General features: G+C 45.6%; 1 protein-coding gene across 1 annotated transcript in view; it reads right to left on the minus strand.

The window, feature by feature from the left end:
- Positions 1-21,084, minus strand: part of LOC308382999 (exostosin-1) — a gene marked incomplete at both ends in the record, with an annotated part of 229,400 nt that extends 208,316 nt beyond the window's left edge. The window contains one exon of the mRNA XM_080860560.1: positions 20,114-21,084. Within this exon, the coding sequence (XP_080716686.1) occupies positions 20,114-21,084 (971 nt within the window). The remainder of the gene's footprint in view (positions 1-20,113) is intronic.
- Positions 21,085-24,353: the final 3,269 nt, after the last annotated feature.

Genomic DNA, 24,353 nt, shown 5'->3' on the forward strand with positions numbered 1-24,353 from the left:
TGACATGTGAAATGTGACAAGTGCTGTGATGAACACAAGTCAGAGCTGTCAGGGCTACTTGGGCTCCAACAGACAGACAAGAACTCCAGCGTGGGATCACTCACACACACAAATGATCAGGCAGATCACGGCAACACACACACACACACACATACACACAAACAACACACACACACACACACACACACACACACACACACACACACACACACACACACACACACACACACACACACACACACACACACACACACACACACACACACACCACACACACACAGGAAATAAGAATGGAGATTAGTCTTCAGATTAAACCTGCTCCCTCTCCCGCTCACCACCTTTTTGGCTTTTTTTATGACTAAAGTGGAGTGTGTTTGGCAAATATCCAAGAAAATTTCATTTCTATCGCACACTTTGACAAATGAAATGCTGTCAATATGGTCTACTTCAAAGATTTTACTGAGCAAACAGCTGCTAAAATGGGCCAACTATGCAACACAAAAGCACTGAGACAAGGTCAGGCCAATGACAAATAGCTGACGGAGGTAGTTTACAGTGATACAAAATGGCTTCACAAGTAAAAATCATGTCACTTACTACAGAAACACTGAGCCTGAGTGGATATGGACAGAAGCGCTCTGTAACATCCAGGAGAATTTCTTTAGCCAGTTTTCTCTCTTCACTCAAAGATTAAGCAGTAGCCTTTAAAAAGGTGGATGTGTGTGTGTGTGTGTGTGTGTGTGTGTGTGTGTGTGTGGGTCTGTGTGTGTGTGTGTGTGTGTGTGTTTGTGTGTGAATGTGTGTGTATGTGTGTGTACGTGGGCGTGTCTTTGTGTACAATACAGGCACTGGTACATTTTCGTGAATGCACACTTGTTTACAAGCGTCTGTATCTATGCGTATACGTGGTGTGTATATAAAATACAGTGCATTCGAATGTGCAAGCATCTGTATCCACGCGTGTTTCTGTGTGAGTATTAATGTGTCTCCTCCACTATCTCTGATAAAACATTTGCTTCATCTGTAAGCACAGAGAGAGAGAGAGAGAGAGAGAGAGTGAGAGAGACAGAGACAGAGAGTTGATAAAAAACCTGTTCTGTGCAACACGCACGCACACTCACTCTGTGGACTGGGAATATTATTGTGGGATGAATATTGCATGAGTGCATAAATAAATCAGTAGAAAGTGGGACAACAGGGGAGAAGAAACATAAGAAACATGCTATTCTCCCACTTCCAAACAAGATGGAGGCCCAGACACAAAAACACCACCCTGTGACAATCTTCAGGTGAAGCAGAAGAGCAAGAAGACCTAGATTCAGCCGTTTGAACTTCTCCTCACGGCCGGCTGTACAGTTTACATTACCTAATATCTTCTTGGGTAAGAACAGTGATTAACTTCTCCTCCAGTGAAGTCTTCCTTAGTTTGAGTTCATCATTGACCTCTGACAGGGCTAATGAGTCATGCGAGGACCAACAATAATAAACAATAGAAGCATTTCTTTACACACAGGGCCTTTTTAAAAAACCTCCACCCTCTATTCTTCCTCCCTCCTCTCTAGCTGCTGCAGAGACCTCAGATGTAGTCAGGACAGAAAAACGCTCCCCTCTCCATGTTTCCAACATTTCATTTTGCTGTGATGGAGGGAGAGGGAGAAATGAAAGCGGGGAGGAAGAGGAAGGAGGGGGGGGGGGGGGGGGGAGGAGTGTGGGAAGCACTACCCAGCGTGAAGTGGTGGAGTGTGCTTGGTGACAGAGATGGGAGGTGACACATCAGGAGGGATGCTGAACAACAGCTGGCTACATTAAACCCACCAGTAAAAAACGCCATTACAAGTGATTAGATTAGAGTGGAAACGGCACTGCCATATGCCGGGGCCACATAAAGGCAGATTAAGTTTGACAAAGCTTCCGTGAGAAATGACATCACATCACACGCATCCCATTCCCAATAAATATACAGCAAAAAAAGCGCTTGACAAGGGAAGGCAGTTGAAATTCTGCAATACAAATGTGCATCGTCCTTTTAAAAACAAACTGCTTGGGCCCAAGACATCCATGGACTGTTAACCCCACCAGCCTAAGATTTGTACCCGTAGCACTTAAATTCATGTAACGATGTGATGTACTGTGTGACTGCAACTGATAAGAGGAAATAAAAAGAAGTTTAAAAAAAAAAAAAAAAAAAACTGCTTGCAAGTGTCTCCAGATCCAAACCAGGGCCAGTGTGTGTAGGAGTGTGTGTGTGTTGGAGTGTGTGTGTGTAAGAGTGTGTGTAAGGGTGTGTGTGTAAGGGTGTGTGTGTGTAGGAGTGTGTGTGTGTGCAGGAGTGTGTGTGTGTGCAGGTGTGTGTGTGTGTGCAGGAGTGTGTGTGTGTGCAGGTGTGTGTGTGTGTGCAGGAGTGTGTGTGTGTGCAGGAGTGTGTGTGTGTGTAGGAGGGTGTGTGTGTGTAGGAGGGTGTGTGTGTGCAGGAGTGTGTGTGTGTGTAGGAGTGTGTGTGTGTGCAGGAGTGTGTGTGTGTGCAGGAGTGTGTGTGTGTGTAGGAGTGTGTGTGTGTGTGCAGGAGTGTGTGTGTGTGTGCAGGAGTGTGTGTGTGTGCAGGAGTGTGTGTGTGTGCAGGAGGGTGTGTGTGTGCAGGAGTGTGTGTGTGTGTAGGAGTGTGTGTGTAGATTTTTTAAACTGTTTTCTACCCCCGACCTCCGACCTCTCTATTTGTGCAGCCAGCCTGTTTTGGGCAGTCTGACGGTGGCAGCGTTTCACAGGGGAGCGAATGCTCAGCGCCTCCATCGTCTGTGGTGCAGCCAGGTCTGAGGACTCTGGGCAGCGTACAGCACTGCACTGCACTGCACTGCACTGCACTGGGCAAACAGCTCCAGTCACCACCACTATAAGGTTCCCATCATCCAAAACAATCCCTCTCTTTGAAAATCTATCTTCTATCGAATGAATAGCTGACTGTAGAGACAGATATATAGAGAATATATATAGAGAGAGGGTAATGAGAGTGAGAGAGAGAGAGACACGGAAGAAGGGAGGGAGAGAGGTTAATGAGAGAGTAATGACAGAAAAGGAGAAAAAGTTAAAGTGAAAAGAAAGAAAGCAAGAGAATAAAACAGAGGGTGGGGAGAGGGGGGGTGGGGCGGCAGACGGGGGAGTGAATAAAATCAGCACACGGGAGTGGAGATGGATGGCTTTCCTCGCGCCGTGCCAGTTGGCAAGCCACCCCGGCTCTCAAGTTCGGCCCCAAGATTCCCTTCCCTGGAGGCTCCTGAAAGAAGTGATTAGCCGGAGAGGCGGGGAAGAGAAAAAAAGTTCAGACCCTGTGAACAAAACTCTCCATTGTGCGGGGAGAGAGGACGGAGAGGGAGAGGCAGCTCCATCATGCCGAGTGAGTGAGTGAGTGAGTGCGGGCATGCCATCAGGAGAACCGGCCCTGGCGCGGGGTGTCGGCCAGCCCCCGCAACACCGCCGCGGCAGCAGGGAAGAACTCAACCACCTTTCAAGAAGAAAGACTTTGTCCACAGGGAAAAGCTAGTCTTTCAAGGAAGGTGTTTTTTTTTTTCTTTTTTGTACTTTCTGCCCTAAATTGACTATTTTGTCTTAGGCGTATTACACGCATTTTTCAAACCCCTCTCTCTCTCTCTTTCCATTTCTCTCCTCGATGCAGATCAGAGCGAAGGCACCGAGGCGTCACCTTGGTGCGGTGCGAACGCGGCTTTGATGTGACTAATCGGGGAGATCTGTCAACTGTTAGAGAGGCAATTGAGACTTTCGCAGGATGTTAAGAGAGATAAGGAGGCGGCAGTGGTGTGCGTCTGCCTTTGGTCTGTGATCACAGCCCTGCCACGGTGACAGCTGCGCTGTTGACAATGGAAGCCCTCTGGGTTTGCCTGCGCACAGCCGCGTGTGTGTGTGTGTGTGTGTGTGTGTGTGTGTGTGTGTGTGTGTGTGTGTGTGATGTGGGTGTGTGTGTGTGTGTGTGTGTGTGAGCATGTGCTGTTGTGTGTTTGTGTGCATGTGATTGTGTGTGTGTGTGTGTGTGAGCATGTGATGTGTGTGTGTGTGTGTGAGCACGTGCTGTTGTGTGCTTGTGTGCAGGTAATTGTGTGTGTGTGTGTGTGTGTGTGAGCATGTGATGTGTGTGAGCATGTGATGTGCATGTATGTGCATGTGATAATGTGTGTGTGTGTGTGTGTGTGTGTGTGTGTGTGTGTGCCACTGTGTGTCTTTGTCAGTTTTTGGTCATCCATTGTGTTTCAGAATGCCATCTGCCTTGGAAAGTGCCGGCGCCCCCAGGTGATCTAGCAATCCGCCGCGTCATCACATTCCACGGAACGCCAAATGACCCATGATGCTCCGGTGGGGGTACTGAACAGAGGACGCATCTCGCCAACCTTGTGTGAATAACATAAACATTGGTGTCTCTCTACGTGTGTGTCTCTGTGTGTGTGTGTGTGTGTGTGTGTGTGTGTGTGTGTGTGTGTGTGTGTGTGTGTGTGTGTGTGTGTGTGTGTTTGTGTATGTGTGCGCGTGTGTTTTTCCGTAAGTCGTCAGAAAGGAGACTTGAGTGTTTGTGTGTCGTGGCCCTGAGGGGCCCTGAGTTCTGGAGGCTTCCGCTCTCTCCCCTGCTGTTGATTCACACAGCACACCTGATTGGACTCATCAAGGCTACTGTACCCATGTCCTCAGTTCACAGTCCTCCATGCTGAGTCAGAAAAGACGGCCCCCCTGGAGCTCCCCTCCAAACACAGCCCTGCTCCACACATCCACACAAGCACACAGCTGCAGGGCCACAGGCTTCACACGGGCGGTGCCACCATCAGCCAAAGCCTGATTCATTTTGCTGCTTCTCTGGGACCTCTTCTGCATGACAGTCCACCAGTATCAAGATTTACACAAAAACATCCACACACACACACACTGCACCAGTATCAAGATTTACACAAAAACATCCACACACACACACACACTCCACCAGTATCAAGATTTACACAAAAACACCCCCCCCACACACACACACACTCCACCAGTATCAAGATTTACACAAAAACACCCGCCCTCCACACTCCACCAGTATCAAGATTTACACAAAAACACCCCCCCCCCCACACACACACACACACACACTCCACCAGTATCAAGATTTACACAAAAACACCCGCCCTCCACACTCCACCAGTATCAAGATTTACACAAAAACACCCGCCCTCCACACTCCACCAGTATCAAGATTTACACAAAAACACCCGCCCTCCACACTCCACCAGTATCAAGATTTAAACAAAAACACCCCCCCCCCACACACACACACTCCACCAGTATCAAGATTTACACAAAAACACCCGCCCTCCACACTCCACCAGTATCAAGATTTACACAAAAACATCCGCCCCCCCCCCCCCCCACACACACACACACACTCCACCAGTATCAAGATTTACACAAAAACACCCGCCCCCCACACACTCCACCAGTATCAAGATTTACACAAAAACACCCGCCCTCCACACTCCACCAGTATCAAGATTTACACAAAAACACCCCCCCCCCCACACACACACACACACGGCCCCTCAGTAAACAGGCGCTGTGAGCAGTTGCTGTAAGTTCAGGTAAAGTCAGGTAAACAGAACCTTGCTTAACATAAACAATAAAGCCAGGGAATGAATAATGCAAAGGCTCACCCTTCCCAACCTACCAGCTCCCCCGTTTCTGTCACTTACAATACGCAATCATTTTCCCAACATGCCATAGGACTGTCACTGTGTACTTCCCATATCACTATCATTATCTCTCTCTCTCTCTCTCTGTCTCTCTCTCTCTCTCTCTCTCTCTGACACACACACCACACACACACACACACACACATTCCTCTCTTCATTGAAAATAATCTCACACATGAATCATCATACATTATGCACACAGAGGTGCTAGGGAAACGTTTGGCATAATGATGGATTTAACATTAGAAAAACCCTAAGGCAATCTAAGAGGAACCTCAGCTACAACACAAGAGATGCACCCCTCGACCTGACACAACTTGAAATCACTCCCCAAAACGTGTGTGTGTGTAAGCGGGTGATTTATAATGCACAACATGGGAGATTCCTGTCATTTGGAGAACAGAACGGATTTGCTGTCTCTCTCAGGGAAATATGACTGTTGGTGAAATCAACCACATGATCATCAACCATAAAACCTTCACAGGAAGGCAGGTGTTTCCCACACATCCTTGATATAGATCACTCAAGGAGCACAGTACAGGAACATACACACATCCTTAGTAATACTGAGAGGAGCAGAGTACAGGAACATACACACATCCTTATTAATACTGAGTGGTTGTAACCCTGAATGATGGACATGGTCTTTTCTGTTCATTGGCTTGCCTCATTTTCTCATTCTGTTTGCTTTTGACAGCCTGAATTAGAATTTTTTTTTTTAAATCAGGCATTTCATTGCTGCGTTATTGAATTTCTGCTGCACACCAAACCCCACCACATCCATGTCAAGAAATCTTGCCAAATGACAGAACAGTCTTCCCTCTCTGTCTGGGGGTTGGTACATTGCGCTGGCAGCCGTGGGGCTCTGCAGACATTGGCACATTCCTGAGCAGGGACGGAGCCGCGTCCTGGCAAACAATAACATTGGAATTGGCACAGGAGAGAGCCATCTCAGGAGACTCAGGCAGAGAGTCTGTGAGTACAGGAGACATGGAGAGGAGAGGAGAGGAGAGGAGAGGAGAGGAGAGGAGAGGAGAGGAGAGGAGAGGAGAGGAGAGGAGAGGAGAGGAGAGGAGAGGACAGGACAGGAGGGGAGGGGAGGGGAAAGGACAGGAGAGGACACATGAGTAGGAGAGGAGAGGACACATGAGGAGGACAGGAGAGGAGAGGACACATGAGGAGGAGAGGAGAGGACACATGAGGAGGAGAGGAGAGGAGAGGACACATGAGGAGGAGAGAAGAGGAGAGGAGAGGACACATGAGGAGGAGAGGAGAGGACAGGAGAGGACACATGAGGAGGACAGGAGAGGACAGGACAGGAGAGGACACATGAGGAGGAGAGGAGAAGAGAAGAGAAGAGAGGAGAGGAGAGGGCAGGGCAGGACAGGACAGGACAGGACAGGACAGGACAGGACAGGACAGGACAGGACAGGACAGGAGAGGACAGGACAGGACAGGACAGGAGAGGACAGGAGAGGACAGGAGAGGACAGGACAGGAGAGGACAGGAGCGAAGAGGACAGGAGAGGAGAGAAGCACAGGCAAACCCATACAGATCAGACAGACATGTACACACACTCATGCATGACCACTGTAGGAGAACATGGATAGCCTGTCAGTGATACACACACAGAGACGCACCCAGGGCAGCCACATGTCGTCTTTATGCACAGACAGATGTATGTCTGCATAGTTTACGTGTGCATATGTACACTCTATTGCCTTGTTCAGGGATTAACATCACTGTCTCTAAATGATGATGAACATGTTGAGTTGAGGACAAGGGAATTCACACAGGCAATGTCAGTTTATAAAGCATGGGAATCAAATATACATACTGACTTTCTCCCACACACTCACAAAATAATAAGCACCCACCCACACACACACACACACACACACACACACACAGTGCACTCACTCTCCATCTTATCTTGTGGCATCCAAGAACCGAGCTACTATATTTACCCTTGTCTGAATCAGACGAACAATCACGATCGCTTTCCAGTGCACTCCCAGTTCCTGAATGCACAGTGGACAATTGATTGAGGTGTGCTCTAATACCCAGGGTTGGTGGCCTCAGATTACAGGGTACAAGAGGAGACAAGAGAGGGAAGGAGAGCCGGGAGTGCTCGACCAGCTGGCTGCCTCGCAGTGAGCGAGCGAGCGAGCGATTCGCCTCTCATCTGACGCATTTATCTCAGGCAGAAAATGACTTCCTAGTGGCAGCTTTCTCAAGACAGTATCACAGTGTTCCCAGATGGAATGCAAGACGGAGAATTCCAGAGAGTCCGAGTAATCGAGTGTTATCTTTGTTCACAGAAGAGAGAGAGGGGTCAGAAAAGGGGGAACACTTGAGACAGTCAAAATAGCCCTCAAGTTTATACCATTGGCTGTTTCATCAACTGATTGGGTAGAATAACATACTGTAGGCGATTGCCAAACAGATGTAAAAAAGGTCGCTGTTCTCTTCAGAACAGTGCATCTATTAGAGTCTCATAGTGAGCTCAAGGGGGAGAGGCGAGAGAAGCAGTGTAACTTCAGCTGTCAGTGCTCCAGGCACATCCACGTCTGTTTAGGCTGGGATCTGCTCTACTTCCCCCTCCACCTGTTGTCCTTGCTCTCGCTCTCTCACCTTTATGTCTTTCCTTCATTGTTCTGTTCATCACTTCTTCTTCTCTCCTGTCCTCTCTCTTACGTTCTATCTCTACCTCCTTCTGTCTGTATCCCTGTAATACATACATGCTTTATTTTCGTCCCAACCAACCTACTACAGAAACGAAGCCCTGGCCTGAGGCTCTTTCTGTTCTCTGTGTGCCGGTGAGCTGAGCGGTGCCCCACACACACACACACACACACACACACACACACACACACGCACACGCACACAAATGTCCAAGAGCTGAACCGTGCCGCCTGAGAGACAATCTCTCACCCCCGCTACCCAACCCTCCCTACCTCCCTTCCTCCCACCCTCCCGGGTCCAAAAGGCTCAGATTCACCTCCACTTTCTCTCCCTCGCTATGAAAGCACAGAGCCACACCTGCGTGTGGTCGGGGAGACAACCGAGCTCTGAGCTGAGTGAGTGCTGCTGACAAAGAAAAAAGCATTCTTTCACTTTTCTGTTCTGTTCTTCTTCCACTTTGTCTGTCTTCTTAATTTACTTCTTCTTCTTCTTCTTCTTCTTCTTCTTCTTCTTCTTCTTCTTCTGCTTCTTCTTCTTCTTCTGCTTCTTCTTCTTCTTCGTCGACTGCTACCAGACCTCCGTTCCTCCCGTCATCCATATTCAGGCTCAGGGCATTGCATTAGGTTGCCTCTGAACGCCACCCTTGGCGTCACCTTGAGGGGAATCGATCAACCTCCCTCCCGCTTCTCTTTGAGGTCGAGCCAGAGCAGTGAGGGAGTTGTCCCTGGGGGCCCCGACATGCACTCTTCATGTGGGAGATATTCCCCTGCCTTGACATCATTATTCTAAGCACACGGGACCCGGGACACCTAGAGCATGCAAGCATTGACACCCTGCCCCCTCTACGACACACACACACACACACACACACACACACACACACACACACACACACACACACACACACACACACACACACACACACACACACACACACACACACACACACACACACACACACACACACGCACACACGCACACACACACACTTTTCCACAGAATTTTCTACTCTTTCTGTAGCTACTGGCAACTTTAAGATGTGAGACATCAAAGACAGAGGAAAAAGCTAAGGAAGAAAGGTTGAGGCGAAAAAGGTCGAGGCCCCTGTGTCTTTTGATTTGGAGGCTGCGTGTCCCCGCCTGAAGGATAGCTGTCGGCTGTCACCTTCACGCCTGCCACTACCCCCCCCCTCCCCCGGCCGCCTGCCCCGAGAGGGGGCTTTAATAATGGGATGATGGGGCTGGGTACAGCCAGGTCAGCCCGCTGGGTCGCGCTGGCATTTCCCACTAAAGGTGGCGCAGGGTGTGGTGAGGGAATCAGAGCCTGGCCCCAACTCACGCTCACGCACAAACACACACTCACGCTCACGCTCACACTCACACTCACACTCACACTCACACTCACACTCACGCCCCCGCTCACGCTCACGCCCCCGCTCACGCTCACGCTCACGCTCACGCTCACGCTCACGCTCACACTCACACTCACACTCACACTCACACTCACGCCCCCGCTCACGCTCACGCCCCCGCTCACGCTCACGCCCCCGCTCACGCTCACGCTCACGCTCACGCTCATAATCACGCTCACACTCACACTCACACTCACACTCACACTCACACTCACACTCACACTCACACTCACACTCACACTCACACTCACACTCACACTCACACTCACACTCAATCACGCTCACGCTCACGCTCACGCTCACGCTCACGCTCACGCTCACACTCACACTCACACTCATACTCTAAGCCCCGTCTCCCCTGACAACCCTGTGTTGCCACACACGGGTATTAACCTGGCTCAAGCCACACAGCCTGAAAGACGTGGCGCTGCACACAAGCGTGCGTGCGTGCGTGTGTGTGCGTTCGTGTCGTGGGTGGCTCTGGGGGAAGACGAGCAGAACGTGTCAAAATGCCATCAGCGTGATCTGCACCTGCAGGAGACGCACAGGAGGGAGGCTGCGGCGGTGCTACAGCAAACTCATCAGTAGGCATTCACAGCCACCTGCTCAGAGCCTGTGCTGTCCTACACACACACACACACACACACACACCACACACACACACACACACACACACACACACACACACACACACACGATATGGACATTAGAGCCTCAGACGATTGTAGGCGTCAGTGGAGTAGGTGTTTGATGGCAAATGCCAACAGAAGTGCCAGTCGCACATCGGGGACTGATCTCTAGCGCTCTCTTGCCCCCCCTCTCTCTCTCTCTCCAGTGTCTGTCTCTCCTCTCTCTTTCAGTTAGGAAAGGACAATAAAGTAAACCCCCCGACCACACCAGAGTGCAGTACCTAGAGGACGCCAGTCAGATGTATGCCGGCCAAGCCCAGGGTTTAAGGACTTAAAGAAGGAGGTTAATAAAAATAAAGATTAATGATTAAAAATAAAAAAAACATTTATCCATACAACTTCAGTGGAAATGCAGTCCCTCCGGGTTGACTGACGTGAATGAGAACAACAGAGTAAATTGCCAGGTGCATGACTGATCACAAATCCAACTTAGACAAGTAATGTAACATGGATATCCTATCCATCTATTAATTTAGACAATTTATTTGCGTCTTGGCAATGAAAGATCAACTTATGTCTAGGCAGAATGTCAAGTGTGTTACTGTTTCACTTGATATATACACAGTTCCACAGGTGACTATATGAATTCAGTAATTACGAAGGAATCGTAGAGTGGAAATTGTATAAATTAGTTAGTTAGTTTGCTTTTACAATAAAATACAAGCAATATTCAATCACTGGTCTGGGCTTAGACAGCTTTTCTGATTAAGCAAAACAAAAAATACATCCGTCAAATACTTCCTGCGGATAATTTATAACATTCCATTTTTAATTAGAATTAAACAGCAATAAATCCCCTTAGATTAAATTAGGAATTGCTTCATCACAAATCATGACATATTAAACCCATAAATGAAGATTAATTTGCTGAGAAGCCCAGACACAATGAAGGTAGGACAACAAACATCTCCGTTACTGGAACAGACAGCCGTAGTAAAGCAATAGTTAAAGTTTGTGGCTTCATCCAATGACCAGCGCTTTGAATTAGACATCAGGGCAACAGCACTGCTGAAGTTAACAACACAGCCGTCTGTCTGCGTCTGAACAGATTCACAGCCATTTGCTAATGTGTTCAGTAACATGCACGAGGCTTAAGGATACGCCCAGCGAATTTACACTCAAGTCCACCTGAGACATTGATTTCTACCTTTAGCCCACACCACAGACCCCCACAGACTCCTAGACTCGTACGTAGCCTCAAGGTCTAGATCTGTAGAATGGCTATCCGTAGTAAGTGGAGGGGGGGGGGATCCCACAATCCCTGACACCTTCTTGAATATTCCATTGCATCAATTTGATAAATCAAATTTGACAAGGCAAATAAAGCGCAGTTTTATTCATGGGAGTGTCACTCTTCATAAAAACATGCTGTAAAGATGATTGACCCACTGGTCTCTGTAATAGCGAGTTGGCCCAGTCACTGGGATGGAGGATGGGATGGAGGTTGGAGGGATGGAGGTTGGGGGGGGGGTGTAGATATTCCCCTGTAGAGGTGGGGATATCCACAACCAAAAAAGCCCCACTGACAGAGGCCCAGCATACAGCATGGAGACTCCGATGAATGCTTTATGCCGCACACACACACTTCTTGTTTCAGTAGAGTAAAGTCGAGGCTTTAGGAGAGGGCGCTCTCACCTCAAGAGTGGGACAAGTGTGAGGTTTTAATGGGCTTTGATGTGGGCCCTCCACTGTGGAGTACTGCTCTGCCTCTCTGCTGCTGGTTCCCTCTCTCTTTCTCTTTCTCTTCTTCTTTCTCTCTCTTTCTCTCTCTCTCTCTCTTTCTCTTTCTCTCTCTCTTTCTCTCTCTCTCGCTCTCTCTCTTTCTTTCTTTCTCTCTCTCTCTCTTTCTCTCTCTCTCTTTCTGTCGTACGGCCCTGAGATAATGAAAGGACTCTCCAGCAGTGTTGTTTTCGTCAGGCAAGACGAAAACGAAAATGACGTCGTCAGACCCCTTTTTTCCATGACGAAAATGAGACTAAGACGAACGTCACCAAAGCCATATAAAGACTAAAATGTGACGAAAAATTTTGACATTTTCGTCAGACGAGAACTAGACGAGACTCAATTGTTAGTGAGTGGACGAACAAAGTTTCAAAACATGCTTTTTTTCCGCCAACTATAATATGCGTGCAATGTCAATCAAGAGCTCAGACATCAGAAATGGAGCCAGCTGCTTGTCCTAACAGTCACGCCCCCATCACACACTAAAAGCCTCGCTCACGCGCAGCTGCCGTACGGCTGTACGCACTGTGCGTACCTTCTGCTACGTGAGAAGAAGAAAGAGAGAGAGAGTCTGCAATCATGCGCTGAGCCTGGCCAGTGCACAAAGCACAAACAAACGAATAGTGATTAAAGTACAAACAAACGCTTACAAAAGTTATCTGACACACGCTGTTCCCAGCACGACGCATGCATTGCCACTGTAATTCAATACTATGAACGCATATTACAATAGGTAAACTGCAGACAGAGGGGCGCGCAAAAAAAATGCGGTACTACGATCTCCCTGTCCAAATGAATGGAGTCATTTGACTTTATGATCAGCATATTCAGGGTTTGCTTCAGTATCTTACACCCCTCCTCCTTATCCGACAATGTATGGCAGCAAATAAATTCGGTGTACGGACAACTAATGGCCGTTGAGTATGCAGAGCTGGAAACAGCTAAATGAGTTACAGCCAAATCGCAGTGAGCCTTGTCAAGCCCTGGAAAGTTCGGCAAATTTCCACCCAAGCATTCATTGAGTCTTGTTGACAATGCCCGTTTAAACAACGTCTGCTGAGCGGTCATTAAGTACAATCTTAAGACATATCTACGAAGTACGATGACTGACAAAAGACTGACCGGACTTGCTCTCATGAATATTCACATAGATTTGGAAATCGACAGTGAAAAAGTAAAAAAAAACAATATGCAGAAGGAGAATTCACTTAAATTGTAAGGGCAATACGTTTAGGCTGTAACCCATTATCTGCGCGTGAGTGTTAATGTGCACGGTTTTTTTTTGGGGGGGGGGGGGGGGCATTACGGAGCAAATCTCCCGACTATTGCGCCCGTCATGGTTAAAAATAGCTTGCAACGCCAACACGAACAGTGGGAGAAGGGAAGGGGTAACATAAAGTTCTTAGAATTTTAATACAACAATTTTGCCAGCGAATACAAAGCTCTAATACTTTGCCGGCGAATACAAAGGTTATAAAGTTCTAATATTTCGAGAGCGATTTTAAAGTTGAAACCGACTTAGTTGACCACACGCAAGTTAACGCAGTTAAACGAAAGCTAAAATAATGTGCTGATTCATTGCCGTTGCATCACCTCAAGCAAAGGTGCAGAGAACATATAGGGAGGAAGAAACAACAGCCACAACAGCAGCTACAGCTACACCAAGGGCATGTTGCAGTAGGTGGCTCATTGTATTTTGTAGTGTAACACATGTATTCAAAACATCAAGCCTTTCGCCCACTACACTTTCATGCTCCGGTAAGTTTTTTTCCTTTGCTCTCGCACGCCCCCTTCAGTGAAGCAGAGGTAATGTTTGCCTTCCCTTAGTTTTTTTCAATGCGGTTTTTTGTCAGATCAGTAAGACTATAGTATGATAAGCTTTTGAATATCCATGCTGTAGTGTTAGTTGGACAATATTTATCTATCATATAGGTGTCATTTCAAAGCTTAATTTAGATTTTTTTTAGTAGACCTAATGCAGCGCTTCTTATGAGGTTAAATTAATTCATCTGAAGTACATTTTTAATAGCCAACTCTTGAATGTGCTTTAAAAAATTGTGGTCATGCAAAAGTAAATTAAATAATGAATGTATAGTTAAGGAGGGCCTTTAAGGATGCCTGGGTATAGCATACAGCGCGTGTTGCGGCAGTCACCAGCCAATTGGGCAATATTGGTTGATTTCTTTTAATCCATTCTGAGAGTGATTAACATAATATTAAAATCATAGGCAAAGATTGTTTAGATCAAACAATGTCAGAGTAGGTCTGAAATGGCAGGTTTAATTTTGGCCGGTAAAAAATATGATTGGCTGGTAAAAAATTTCATCTACCAGCCAAAAAGTTAATTTCCAGCCCTGCTTGTACGGGCAGTACGGGGACAGGGAGCCGAGTCGAACGACGGTCACGGAGAAGAAGCCACGACCACAACTTCATGCTGCGGCTTCAAACTCACAGGAAAAAAATACCACAAACCTCAAAAGGCACCTGAAGGCCAGTGTGTTTCATTATGATAAATGTATTGGCCTATTAAATAAATACACGCATCTTATGTATATTTGATTTTTGACTAAAACCTTTTGAGTTTTCGTCGGACTAAAACTAGACTAAAACCTTTGGAGTTTTCGTCGGACTAAAACAAGACTAAAACCTTTTGAGTTTTCGTCAGACTAAAACTAGACTAAAACTTTCAAAGATAGAAATGACTAAAATGGGACTAAAACTAAGAAGCATTTCGTCAAAAAGACTAAGACTAAAACTAAATCTAAAATGCCTGCCAAAAACAACACTGCTCTCCAGAAGAGCTGCAGCAGTGTGAGGGCACAGTTGGAGCACACAGCTGAGTTCTAAATGTGCATACATGGAAGTCAGGTCTCTAGGAAAGTGCAATTAGCTGGACTCAGAATAAGTACTATGCTGTTCCCAGCGAAGATCAAACTGGCAACGCTTGATGCTTGGAGACACTGACATTCTTACGGTCATTTCTATTCTTGTCTCCTCGTCCAAACACTGACTTTAACAATGGGGTCGACATGAGCGTGCCTATCACACTTCCACTCATCTTCATTAAGACGTGAGAGCTCACAGACTAGTTTCAACACTCTTTTGCTAAGTCTAAGCACCTGACATTTCGCAAATCTGGAACACTTTCATTTTTTTTTCGTTCGAATTTCACCAGTTCACTTTCATGCTGGAATGTTCTTTAGTCTATAATGATGCCCATACCGGTACGCACTTCACTGCAGCAGAACACGTACAGATGGACTTCAAGAGGTGTGATTATATCACAATCAATCATGGTAAAGGCAGGGGTTTGAGGACTAGGCTATTCTTCTTTACTGGATAAAATAACATAATTTAATTGGGGCAATTCAGGCATGTTTCATTCCTTCATCCCTCTTCATTCCTTCCAAGGGGTCTGTGAAAATTGATAAATACATAATGAAAAAGAACAATTCAGAAAGATAAAAAAGAAAGAAGAGTCTTCAGATTGAGGCCAATCCAGTCATTCGGAGCAGAGTCAATTGACCCAGTATATAAGCAGGGCACTTAATATGGCAAGGAGATGGAAATCCTTGACGACAAACATATTTGCCATTGTTTCCTGAGCCGCTCCATCACCCAGCCCCACGCCTCTGATCCGTATGAGGGAAGAGTAGAGCAGGACTTCCGCGTCCTACGTGCCTAGTCGGAGTCAAACCCAGGGCTTTCAGACCGCAGGACTTCTCGGCCTACGTGCTTAGTCTGATTCAGACCCAAGGCTTTCAGACCGCAGGACTCCAGGGCTTTCTGTGAGCAAACCTGCAGTGGAATTGCTCACCTCTGTGTGGACAAGTCAATCACAGAAGGGCTGTCTGAGGCAATCCACAGATAACTCTCAAAGCTGTACTGCACACACGGAAGATGTGTGGTAACGCACACATAATCATTAAGGCGAAACTCAAGCCTAATTTCAATGCTTGCAATACCTGTTGATCAATCTCATTGATGAAATACAATTTTAGTAACATTAAAATCAAATTCTCCCACTCAAAAGGGTTCTCGCTGTGGGTCATACTCTGAGCACAAGGGGTTGTGGAGCTTTATGACGATGATACCTGAATATGGGTCCTCTAGGAGCACCTAGCTAAGCCTCTTATGTAATGCACCTGCTCCCAACTCATAACACACACAAACAAACGCACGCACACAATTTGTTTTTTACATTAAAGCCATTTAGGTCAGGAGTGCATCTTATATTTTAAGATTGACTCTATAACTGGAAACCTGTGCTTTTGAAATGATAAAATGGCACATTTCAATATCCCAAAGGAGAGGGGGGCTGAACCAAATGTCAATACCTCCATGAGATCCAAACACACTGGTTAAATCATTAGGTGGTGTCTACCAAAGGCAACCCCTTATGAAACTATTATCTGGAAATACATTATGTAAAGGCACGTGGCGCTGCTTAATTGTAGTTGGGAACAGAACCGATGAGATTGTTCCAGAACCGAAAAACCAGACACAGTTTTATCAGTGTTCAACCAATATTGGATTCAGTTAACTCAAAATATTTCAAAGCGAAAAAAAAAACCTGTTTGACCACATTTTTGTAGAACACATCTGTTATAACTATTAAAATTTCAACAGTGAAGTATTGATGATCTTTTTTTCATAACATACAGTTAGAACTTCCTCATGATCATTCAAATCCTCAAAACACTGAGCTTCTAATATCAAGTTGAGTGAGGGGCTTTTCAAAGTACCAACTAATGCTTCTTGTTACCTTGCTGATCAAATCTGAAGTTGTTGGAAAACAAAATGAAGATGAAAAGTGAATGTGATATTCATTTCATCAGTCCTTCAGAGGAGGACTTTCTCAGGCACGGTCCTGATGCCTTTAGACATCGCTGTTGGTGTGGTGGAGATTTTATTAAGTTAACTTTACAATTTGAGTGATTTTATAAATAAACACTACTTTACCTGAGACAAAAACCCTCTGCTCATCAGGTACTACTGTGTAAAACACAGCCAAGATAGATGTATGCTCTTTTAAATCAAGAATAAAGTCTGAGCATAGTTAACGTGCAAGTCCTCAGCAAGGGTGTCTGTTAAAAATGGGCTTTACTACAATTGGGCCTTACTACTATTAATCTCTCTCTCTCTCTCTCTCTCTCTCTCTCTCTCTCTCTCTCTCTCTCTCTCTCTCTCTCTCTCTCTCTCTCTCTCTTCCCCACATCTTAATTATCTTGTGAAACATTTCATAGATTAACTTCCTGTACGTCTTAAACAAAAGGGAATGGTGTTATGTATTAATTTCCGTAGCTGGGCTACAGGAAGCCTTTTTGCCACAGTTGGTTGAGATAATAGTTGGGAGAGTCAACAGTGAACAGGAAGCCGAATTTAATTATTCCGACTTCCACAATTCAATCCCCACACTCTGCGTCATCGACAGACACTGCTCTGCATGTTGACAGCTCCTGATTCTCCCACTGGCCAGAGGCTGGCTGTCCACATAAATCTGAGCCATTAAGTTCAATTCATCTCGTGTCCAATTTCTCAAAACAAGCTGGACGAGCACCACATGATTCAAGTAATCACAACAGGCCAGGCCAGTACATGACTCATCTTATCAGCTAACCAAAAATCTGTGGCCTTTTGCGATGCAACAGTGTTTAAATGTACATCCTTATCAGGAACCATCTGAACCTTAAGCCTTAAAATGACTGTGCTATGCTGCTATGCTTCATTCGGACATTACCATCTTCACCATCTTAAGCATCCTCCTCTACCTAGGGTGATGCAAACCAATTTAATCAATAAATCAATGCATTAGAGATTATGAGTTTAAGTTTGAAGGTTATCAGTATTAAGCCTCTATTCTTCTGTATGGTAGTGGAGGGTTGTTATCACTGTAAGAGTCAAATCATCTGACTTTAATCCACCCCCCCTCCCTTCCCCCCCTGTCCAGACCAGAATGAGGTATGACCTCCACCAATATGCAGAACCTCTCAGCTGAGGGCCAGTTATGGACTAGCTCTGCTACTTTGATACCCCCCTCCATTTATTTCAATAGTAACTGTCTCCTGGTCAGAACCTTTTTCTTACAAACTGAGCCTTCAACAAATTGCTTCCACTACACAGTGAAGATGGATTATTCCAACCGCTCATCTAATTGTGCTTTTGCCACACAAAGCTCTTATGTGTAGCCCATGGTATTGGAGTTGCTCACATGATGTTTACATTAACATGTGAGATCTATTCGGCAGAGTAATCACAATGTTTGATCGGGATCATTGATTATGACAGCTGATGCAGAGGGGGCATCGGACGCTGGTTGTCATTCAACTGTGAAAGGCATGATAAATATTATATAAGATATATAACAATTATATATATTATATTATAAATATATTTGTTCCCTATCCCCAGTACATTATGTGGGGGCCCTCTTGGAGACAATGGCGTTGACTGAAAAAACACCAGTGCCTAAAATTCCAGTTAAAACCTGGGACTGGGAAATGATCAGTGATAGTAGGGATGGGCGCGCTCTACTTCCAAAGAATATAAATACGTTTTCGGGTGCGAGTAAAAGAATATTAACTTTGAGTATAATAAAAGCCGCACTCTCAAGCTTTTCTCAATAATATAAAGACCAGTTTATTTCAACAGACGCGTTTCGGCCTTAAGCCATCGTCAGTGTGAGAGTGCGGTTTTTATTATACTCAAATGATCAGTGATGACACTGTCTTGTGTCCACAAACAAGCCTGCGTCGCAACAAAGGGTGGCTGGGGGAAGCTCAGCGGCACAGAACAGATCAGAGCAGCTCTGCACAATGGAGGCTGGTTCTTCCCATGTGGTCCCAGGTTAAATGAGGCAAGTTTTAGGCATCACATGGTTCCGTAAAGGATTACTGGATTATGCAAGTTACCGTTTGGTGCGCTCATGGAAAAAAAGACAAGTCATCATAGCAGAGGAATGTGATTTTTACAAAGAGTTACAGTTATAATGGGTTATGATCCTCAGCCCAGTACCACGGTAGAGCCTAATTCAAAACAGAGACTGTCTTTTATTGCCCATCACATAGAAACGCTGAGGACCCTAAAACAACTGCCACCATCAGAGTGATCTGCCATACAAAAACCACTGCAGTTATCTGTTACTGATGTAAAGCCATCCACAAAGCCAATTCTTTGACTGTCTGATAAAAACATTCAAACCTAATATATATAAATACAAACAAAAGCATCTAAGCAGCTTGAATGTTTCCATTAAGCCTTCCATTTTGTGAACTCCGGCAGACAAACTACTTTTATTTGCAGCTCTGTCTCTTTTGCAGCTTTGAGACCTAAAGTGTTGTGAAGCGCAGAGCTTTTTCACCCAGACAGAACAAAGGAGCCAAACGGATCGCATTGCCCCTCAGAACTATTCCAAGGATAATTCTTCACAGTGGTATACTTGGATATGGGCCTCTTTCAACTTCTCAAGCATCCAAGAGGTTTTTTGTATCTGCCTCTTTGTCAGAAGTAGGTGTAGGTGACACAGTTACGTACATGAGCTTCTCACCTAGATGATAACAACTTCGAAAAAGCAGCTAGTGTATGCAAATCAGCTTGCAAATGCAACATCATATTGCCTGCAGGTAAAATGTGTTACTTTCAAGTGAAAACCCAGTGTTGGCTACTGCAGATGTAAGCCCGCTGAATGTAGAAATGTTGCACTTTCTAAAGAGATATATACAGGCAAGTCTCCAGTTTACCATTATCAACCCAGACAAAACAACCTGAGCCAAACAATAACCATGGTAATTCAACAAGTGCAGCTGGCCACTTTTGAACACACACCAAAACAACAAAGCAGGAACTTCAGCCGACAGAACAAAAAAAATGAAAGTGGGTCTTACTTTGAGTATTCTTCATTGTCCCTGTCGCATCGGCCATCTTTATGTTTCTCCCAGTCTTTCCCATGCTTGCAGGTAGTCAATAAAATGATATCATCTCCATTGTGAATGTGATAGAGTGCGTTTCTGGTTTCCGAGCCTATACCAGTGAGATACCTCTTCCCTTTGAAAACTAGCAAATATTTCCTTGATGGCGGGACATTATTGAGTGTCAAATAACCCTTGTCTCCTCCTTTCTGGACATGGTCTTTTGAAAAAAGAGGAATGGACACATCAAAGTGTGGCCTGAAATTATCCATATCGATGCTGGCCTTGGCCAACATCGCCTGACCAATATCAAAGCCCAGCTCCTCTGTGTAGTCCGGCCAGGTGCCCGAGTAGAGGTTGAAAATAAGGTGGTTCCTTCCTTCGTTCCACGAAGGAAGGCTCTGGATTTTGGCCTTGACATTGTGGACGTACTGGGCAGAGAGCTGGTCTCTGTCCAGCGTATCGATGCTCAGCACAAACAAGCACGCCTCCTGCGGGTCCGTGGTGTAAAAGCGGGAGTCCTCAACGGCCGTCAGGATCTTCTGGTAGCTCTCGGAGATCTTCTCCCCCTTGGCCAGCGGGTACACGTACACCTTGAAGCCCCTCTCGCAGAGGCTGAAGTCAAAGCAGGTGTCCATGCGGCACCTGCGGCTCTTGTAGATGTTGGTGCGGATTTCCCGTCTCTCCCTGGGGGAAGAGTGCTGGTGGATGCCCACGGGGCTGTCCTCCTCCAGCTCCACCCCATCCAGGTAGGTGCTCAGAGAGTGGCCCCACTCCGGCCAGTGCTGCCTGGGCAGTCGGGGGGGACCTTGGGCGGCTTTAACAGCGTAGAGCTGCTGTGAGTGGCTTGGCTGGTGAAACTCCCCGATCTGCAGTCCCCACAAGTAGGCAAGCAGAAGAAGACAAGCCCCCAGAGACACCAGCAGGTACCTCTTCTTGGCCTGCATGTGTGCAAGAGGGGCTGGCAGTGGTGACGGGAAGGCAGGAGAAGGGAGGTAGGAAGGGAGCGGGGGGGTCCTCTTCTAGCCCACGGCACAGCAGGCACTCATACCAAGAGGAGCATGTTTTCAGGTAAGGACTCCCTGGATGCAGAAAAGCAACTGCGGAGTGAAACAAACACAGCTCTTCAGAATGTTGGTGTCCGGTATCATAAAATATGTGTGAAAGTAAATGGAATTCGTAATTAGTAGTCATGAATACTCTGACTTGTGTTACAGTCAATCATTATGTTATCAAAAGGGCAATATTACAATGAAATTAACTATATAAAAAAAATGAAATGTGTATGTTTTTTTCCCATGTTCACTCATTTTAAGCAAAGAAAAATCAGAGGGGTCATAAATTAATTTGTGTGAATCAGCGTCTCCTATTTATGTAACAGCACTGTGAACCTGATAGAATATGACATTGGAAATGAGGGGTTGTCAGTAATATCTGGTAACATAAATGATTCATCTTGTAGCACTTAAATGTCTGCTGCTTGCATTACTGATCGGATTTCAGGTAGCCTACGGTTACTGTACCTTTCCTGAAACACCTGTGGGAGCATCTGTCAGTGAATGACGACGTTTAAGGAGGCTCCAAAGAAAATGAACAAGATCCATATGACAGAGCTAAACTAAATTTTCTTCCGAAGTCTGGAATTCATTTTACCCTTTCAGAGTAGCAGTACAATCGGTAAGCATGGTAAGCAAGTTCCTTTACTGGTGGTGAAGTTTACTAGTTAACTGCAGTGTGTCTGTATTCCATTGTATAGCCATGACATCCACTTTAACTTGCGTATATAAAATTGTCTTTGGGAGAGACAAATGACCGCAACTGATTAAAATGACATTCAGTTGCAAGAAAAAAACTAGAATGTTGCCGTCCCATAACACATTCAGTTGATTACTCTGAAGTGTCTCCAGTGCTTGAACTACCTCCAATGGCTTTGAGATGATATCCAAGACAGCCCCGACGTAGTTTCTCCAAAATACCGCCTTCTTTTTCAGGAATGAATCAAATAGTCACGTCCTTCCGAGAAACCATCATTTACATTCTCCTTGCCACACGCCATATGTTGTCATGTACTTGTGCGTCCATGTGCGTGAAAGTTTCAAACATGTAGCCACGAAACAGCTCGCTGTCGTGAAGCACGTGAACACTGAATATCTTGACAACGTTATACTTCACATGTATTGTTACAAATGGCATACCTGAACCCATGTAACATCAGATGTGCACGCAATCAGTTCCATGCACTGTGGCTTGAGTGCTTTTTGGCACTGTCACTTCATTAGAGCGAAAGCTGAGATCGTCTCCATTACTCTCAAAGACAGCTCGGGCGCTTAAGAGAGCGGTCTATAAGACGCACATGCACATTCATCATATCACATTTGTGAGAAAATTTCGAATGTCTTTCTTAGAACTGCGAAACTGTTCTTGTACTGCCACGGTGGCATAAATCCTTGCAAGCGTTTGGCGAGTTCCTCATGGTTCCACTTGTTCGCCAGCTTCCATTAGGTACTTGAGGGGAAAGTTAACGGTGTTGATGTCACCTGAGCGACACCCGTCTCCAGCCTTTCAGTCCTACCCATGATCAACCATCAAGTCCGCTTGACATGCCCATACATACGAGAAAATGCAATCACTATATAGTGCGACTATTTGCGTTCAATCCAGGTATACCTGGCTACGTTCCTTTACAGTCCGACTGTGCTGAATACAGGGGTCCAGCTGAGTTTGTGAATCCGTCCAGCATCCCTCTTTACTCCCATTGAGAGCCAAAGCACCATGCGCTGAAACCTCCCACAACGCGAGGCTGCACCTCCGCTCTCCGTTATTGGTAGAGGATGGTCGGTGAGCGATGGTAATGGGTGAACGTCGAGTCGATCATTTCGGAAGGCGTAGGCTGCATCGGACACTTCGGTTAGAACGCCTGCGAGCACAAGTTAACAAGTTAACGTATTTTTTTTTTAACAGGAAACCGTATCCTAGCCATGTGTAAGGGTATGGAGAGGGAAGCGCCTCTTGGATATTTGTTATCCAACGTGATTCATGACACTAATTTTAAGTACATCTTTTTATACTTTACTGATAGTCACAGTTGAAGCACACATACGAATGAAATGACTAAAATTGACGTTTTGGTGCCTCCTGCATGCGACGTGGTTTGTATTTATAATAAGAGCAACATATATATATATGATTCGATCAGAAAAGTCGTTATTCTCGTCATTGCAGTAGCCTTACAAGATCTTGCTTACCTGACATTTTTTTTAATTGTCATATGAATAACAGCTGTCAGAGCCCTTATAAAGGTTACAACCACTGGGGCCATGGGTTGTTCCGCTTGATTCGTGGAAGGTTTATTTTGAGGAAACTTTCACATCAGATGAATAGGTTATAATTATTTTTAATTATAAAGGGGCGGGATTGTGCCGACGGGAAACGTCAAACCTCAATTCAAAAACGATGTAGTAAATGCTTTAAATGTTTTTTTTTGTTTTTTTTTGCAAGCAGCCAATTGAAGGCATATACCTGTGAGCTCAAAGCATAGGTAAGTAACAGGTAAACACTGGTTCCGGTCCTTTCTTCAACCGCTAAAGGCCTATATGCAACTCAAAACTTCCCATCATTTAATGAACCAAATCACAGTGTATCTCCGAACTGCTAATGTATTTACATTTTTGAACATATTTGTAATGGACGTCGATATTTGTACGAATATATGTCTCTATGGACTATGTTTAAGGTGTCCCCTTTATCGTGCGATAAAGGATGCCATCTTGTGGCACCGCATATAACAGACAAAACACATCAAGAAGCGTTTCAGATTAAAGTCTTTCTTGCTATATGTTACTTCTTGTGCCTTTTCACAAATGGGACAATATATGCTACACACATATAACACATGTACAAATAACTTGAACTGCGATTTAGTTGGTTATTAGTCTCTCTCTGTGTGTGTGTGTGTGTGTGTGTGTGTGTGTGTGTGTTTGTGTGTGTGTGTGTGTGTGTGTGTTTGTGTGTGTGTGTGTGTGTGAGAGAGAGAGAGAGTGTGTGTGTGACTGTGTGACTGTGTGTGTGTGTGTGTGTGTGTGTGTTTGTGTGCTCATGCACATGCCTGCATGCATGGCCAGTTGTGTGTGCAGTAATATTATTTGAGAATGTTATAGTGCACGTTAAGGATTGTGTCCTCAGGGCATTTGTTGAAACGGGTTTTGACCGTGGATGT

This window comes from Sprattus sprattus (assembly GCF_963457725.1).
Source record: "Sprattus sprattus genome assembly, chromosome: 2".
In the NCBI taxonomy this organism is placed as follows: Eukaryota; Metazoa; Chordata; class Actinopteri; order Clupeiformes; family Clupeidae; genus Sprattus; species Sprattus sprattus.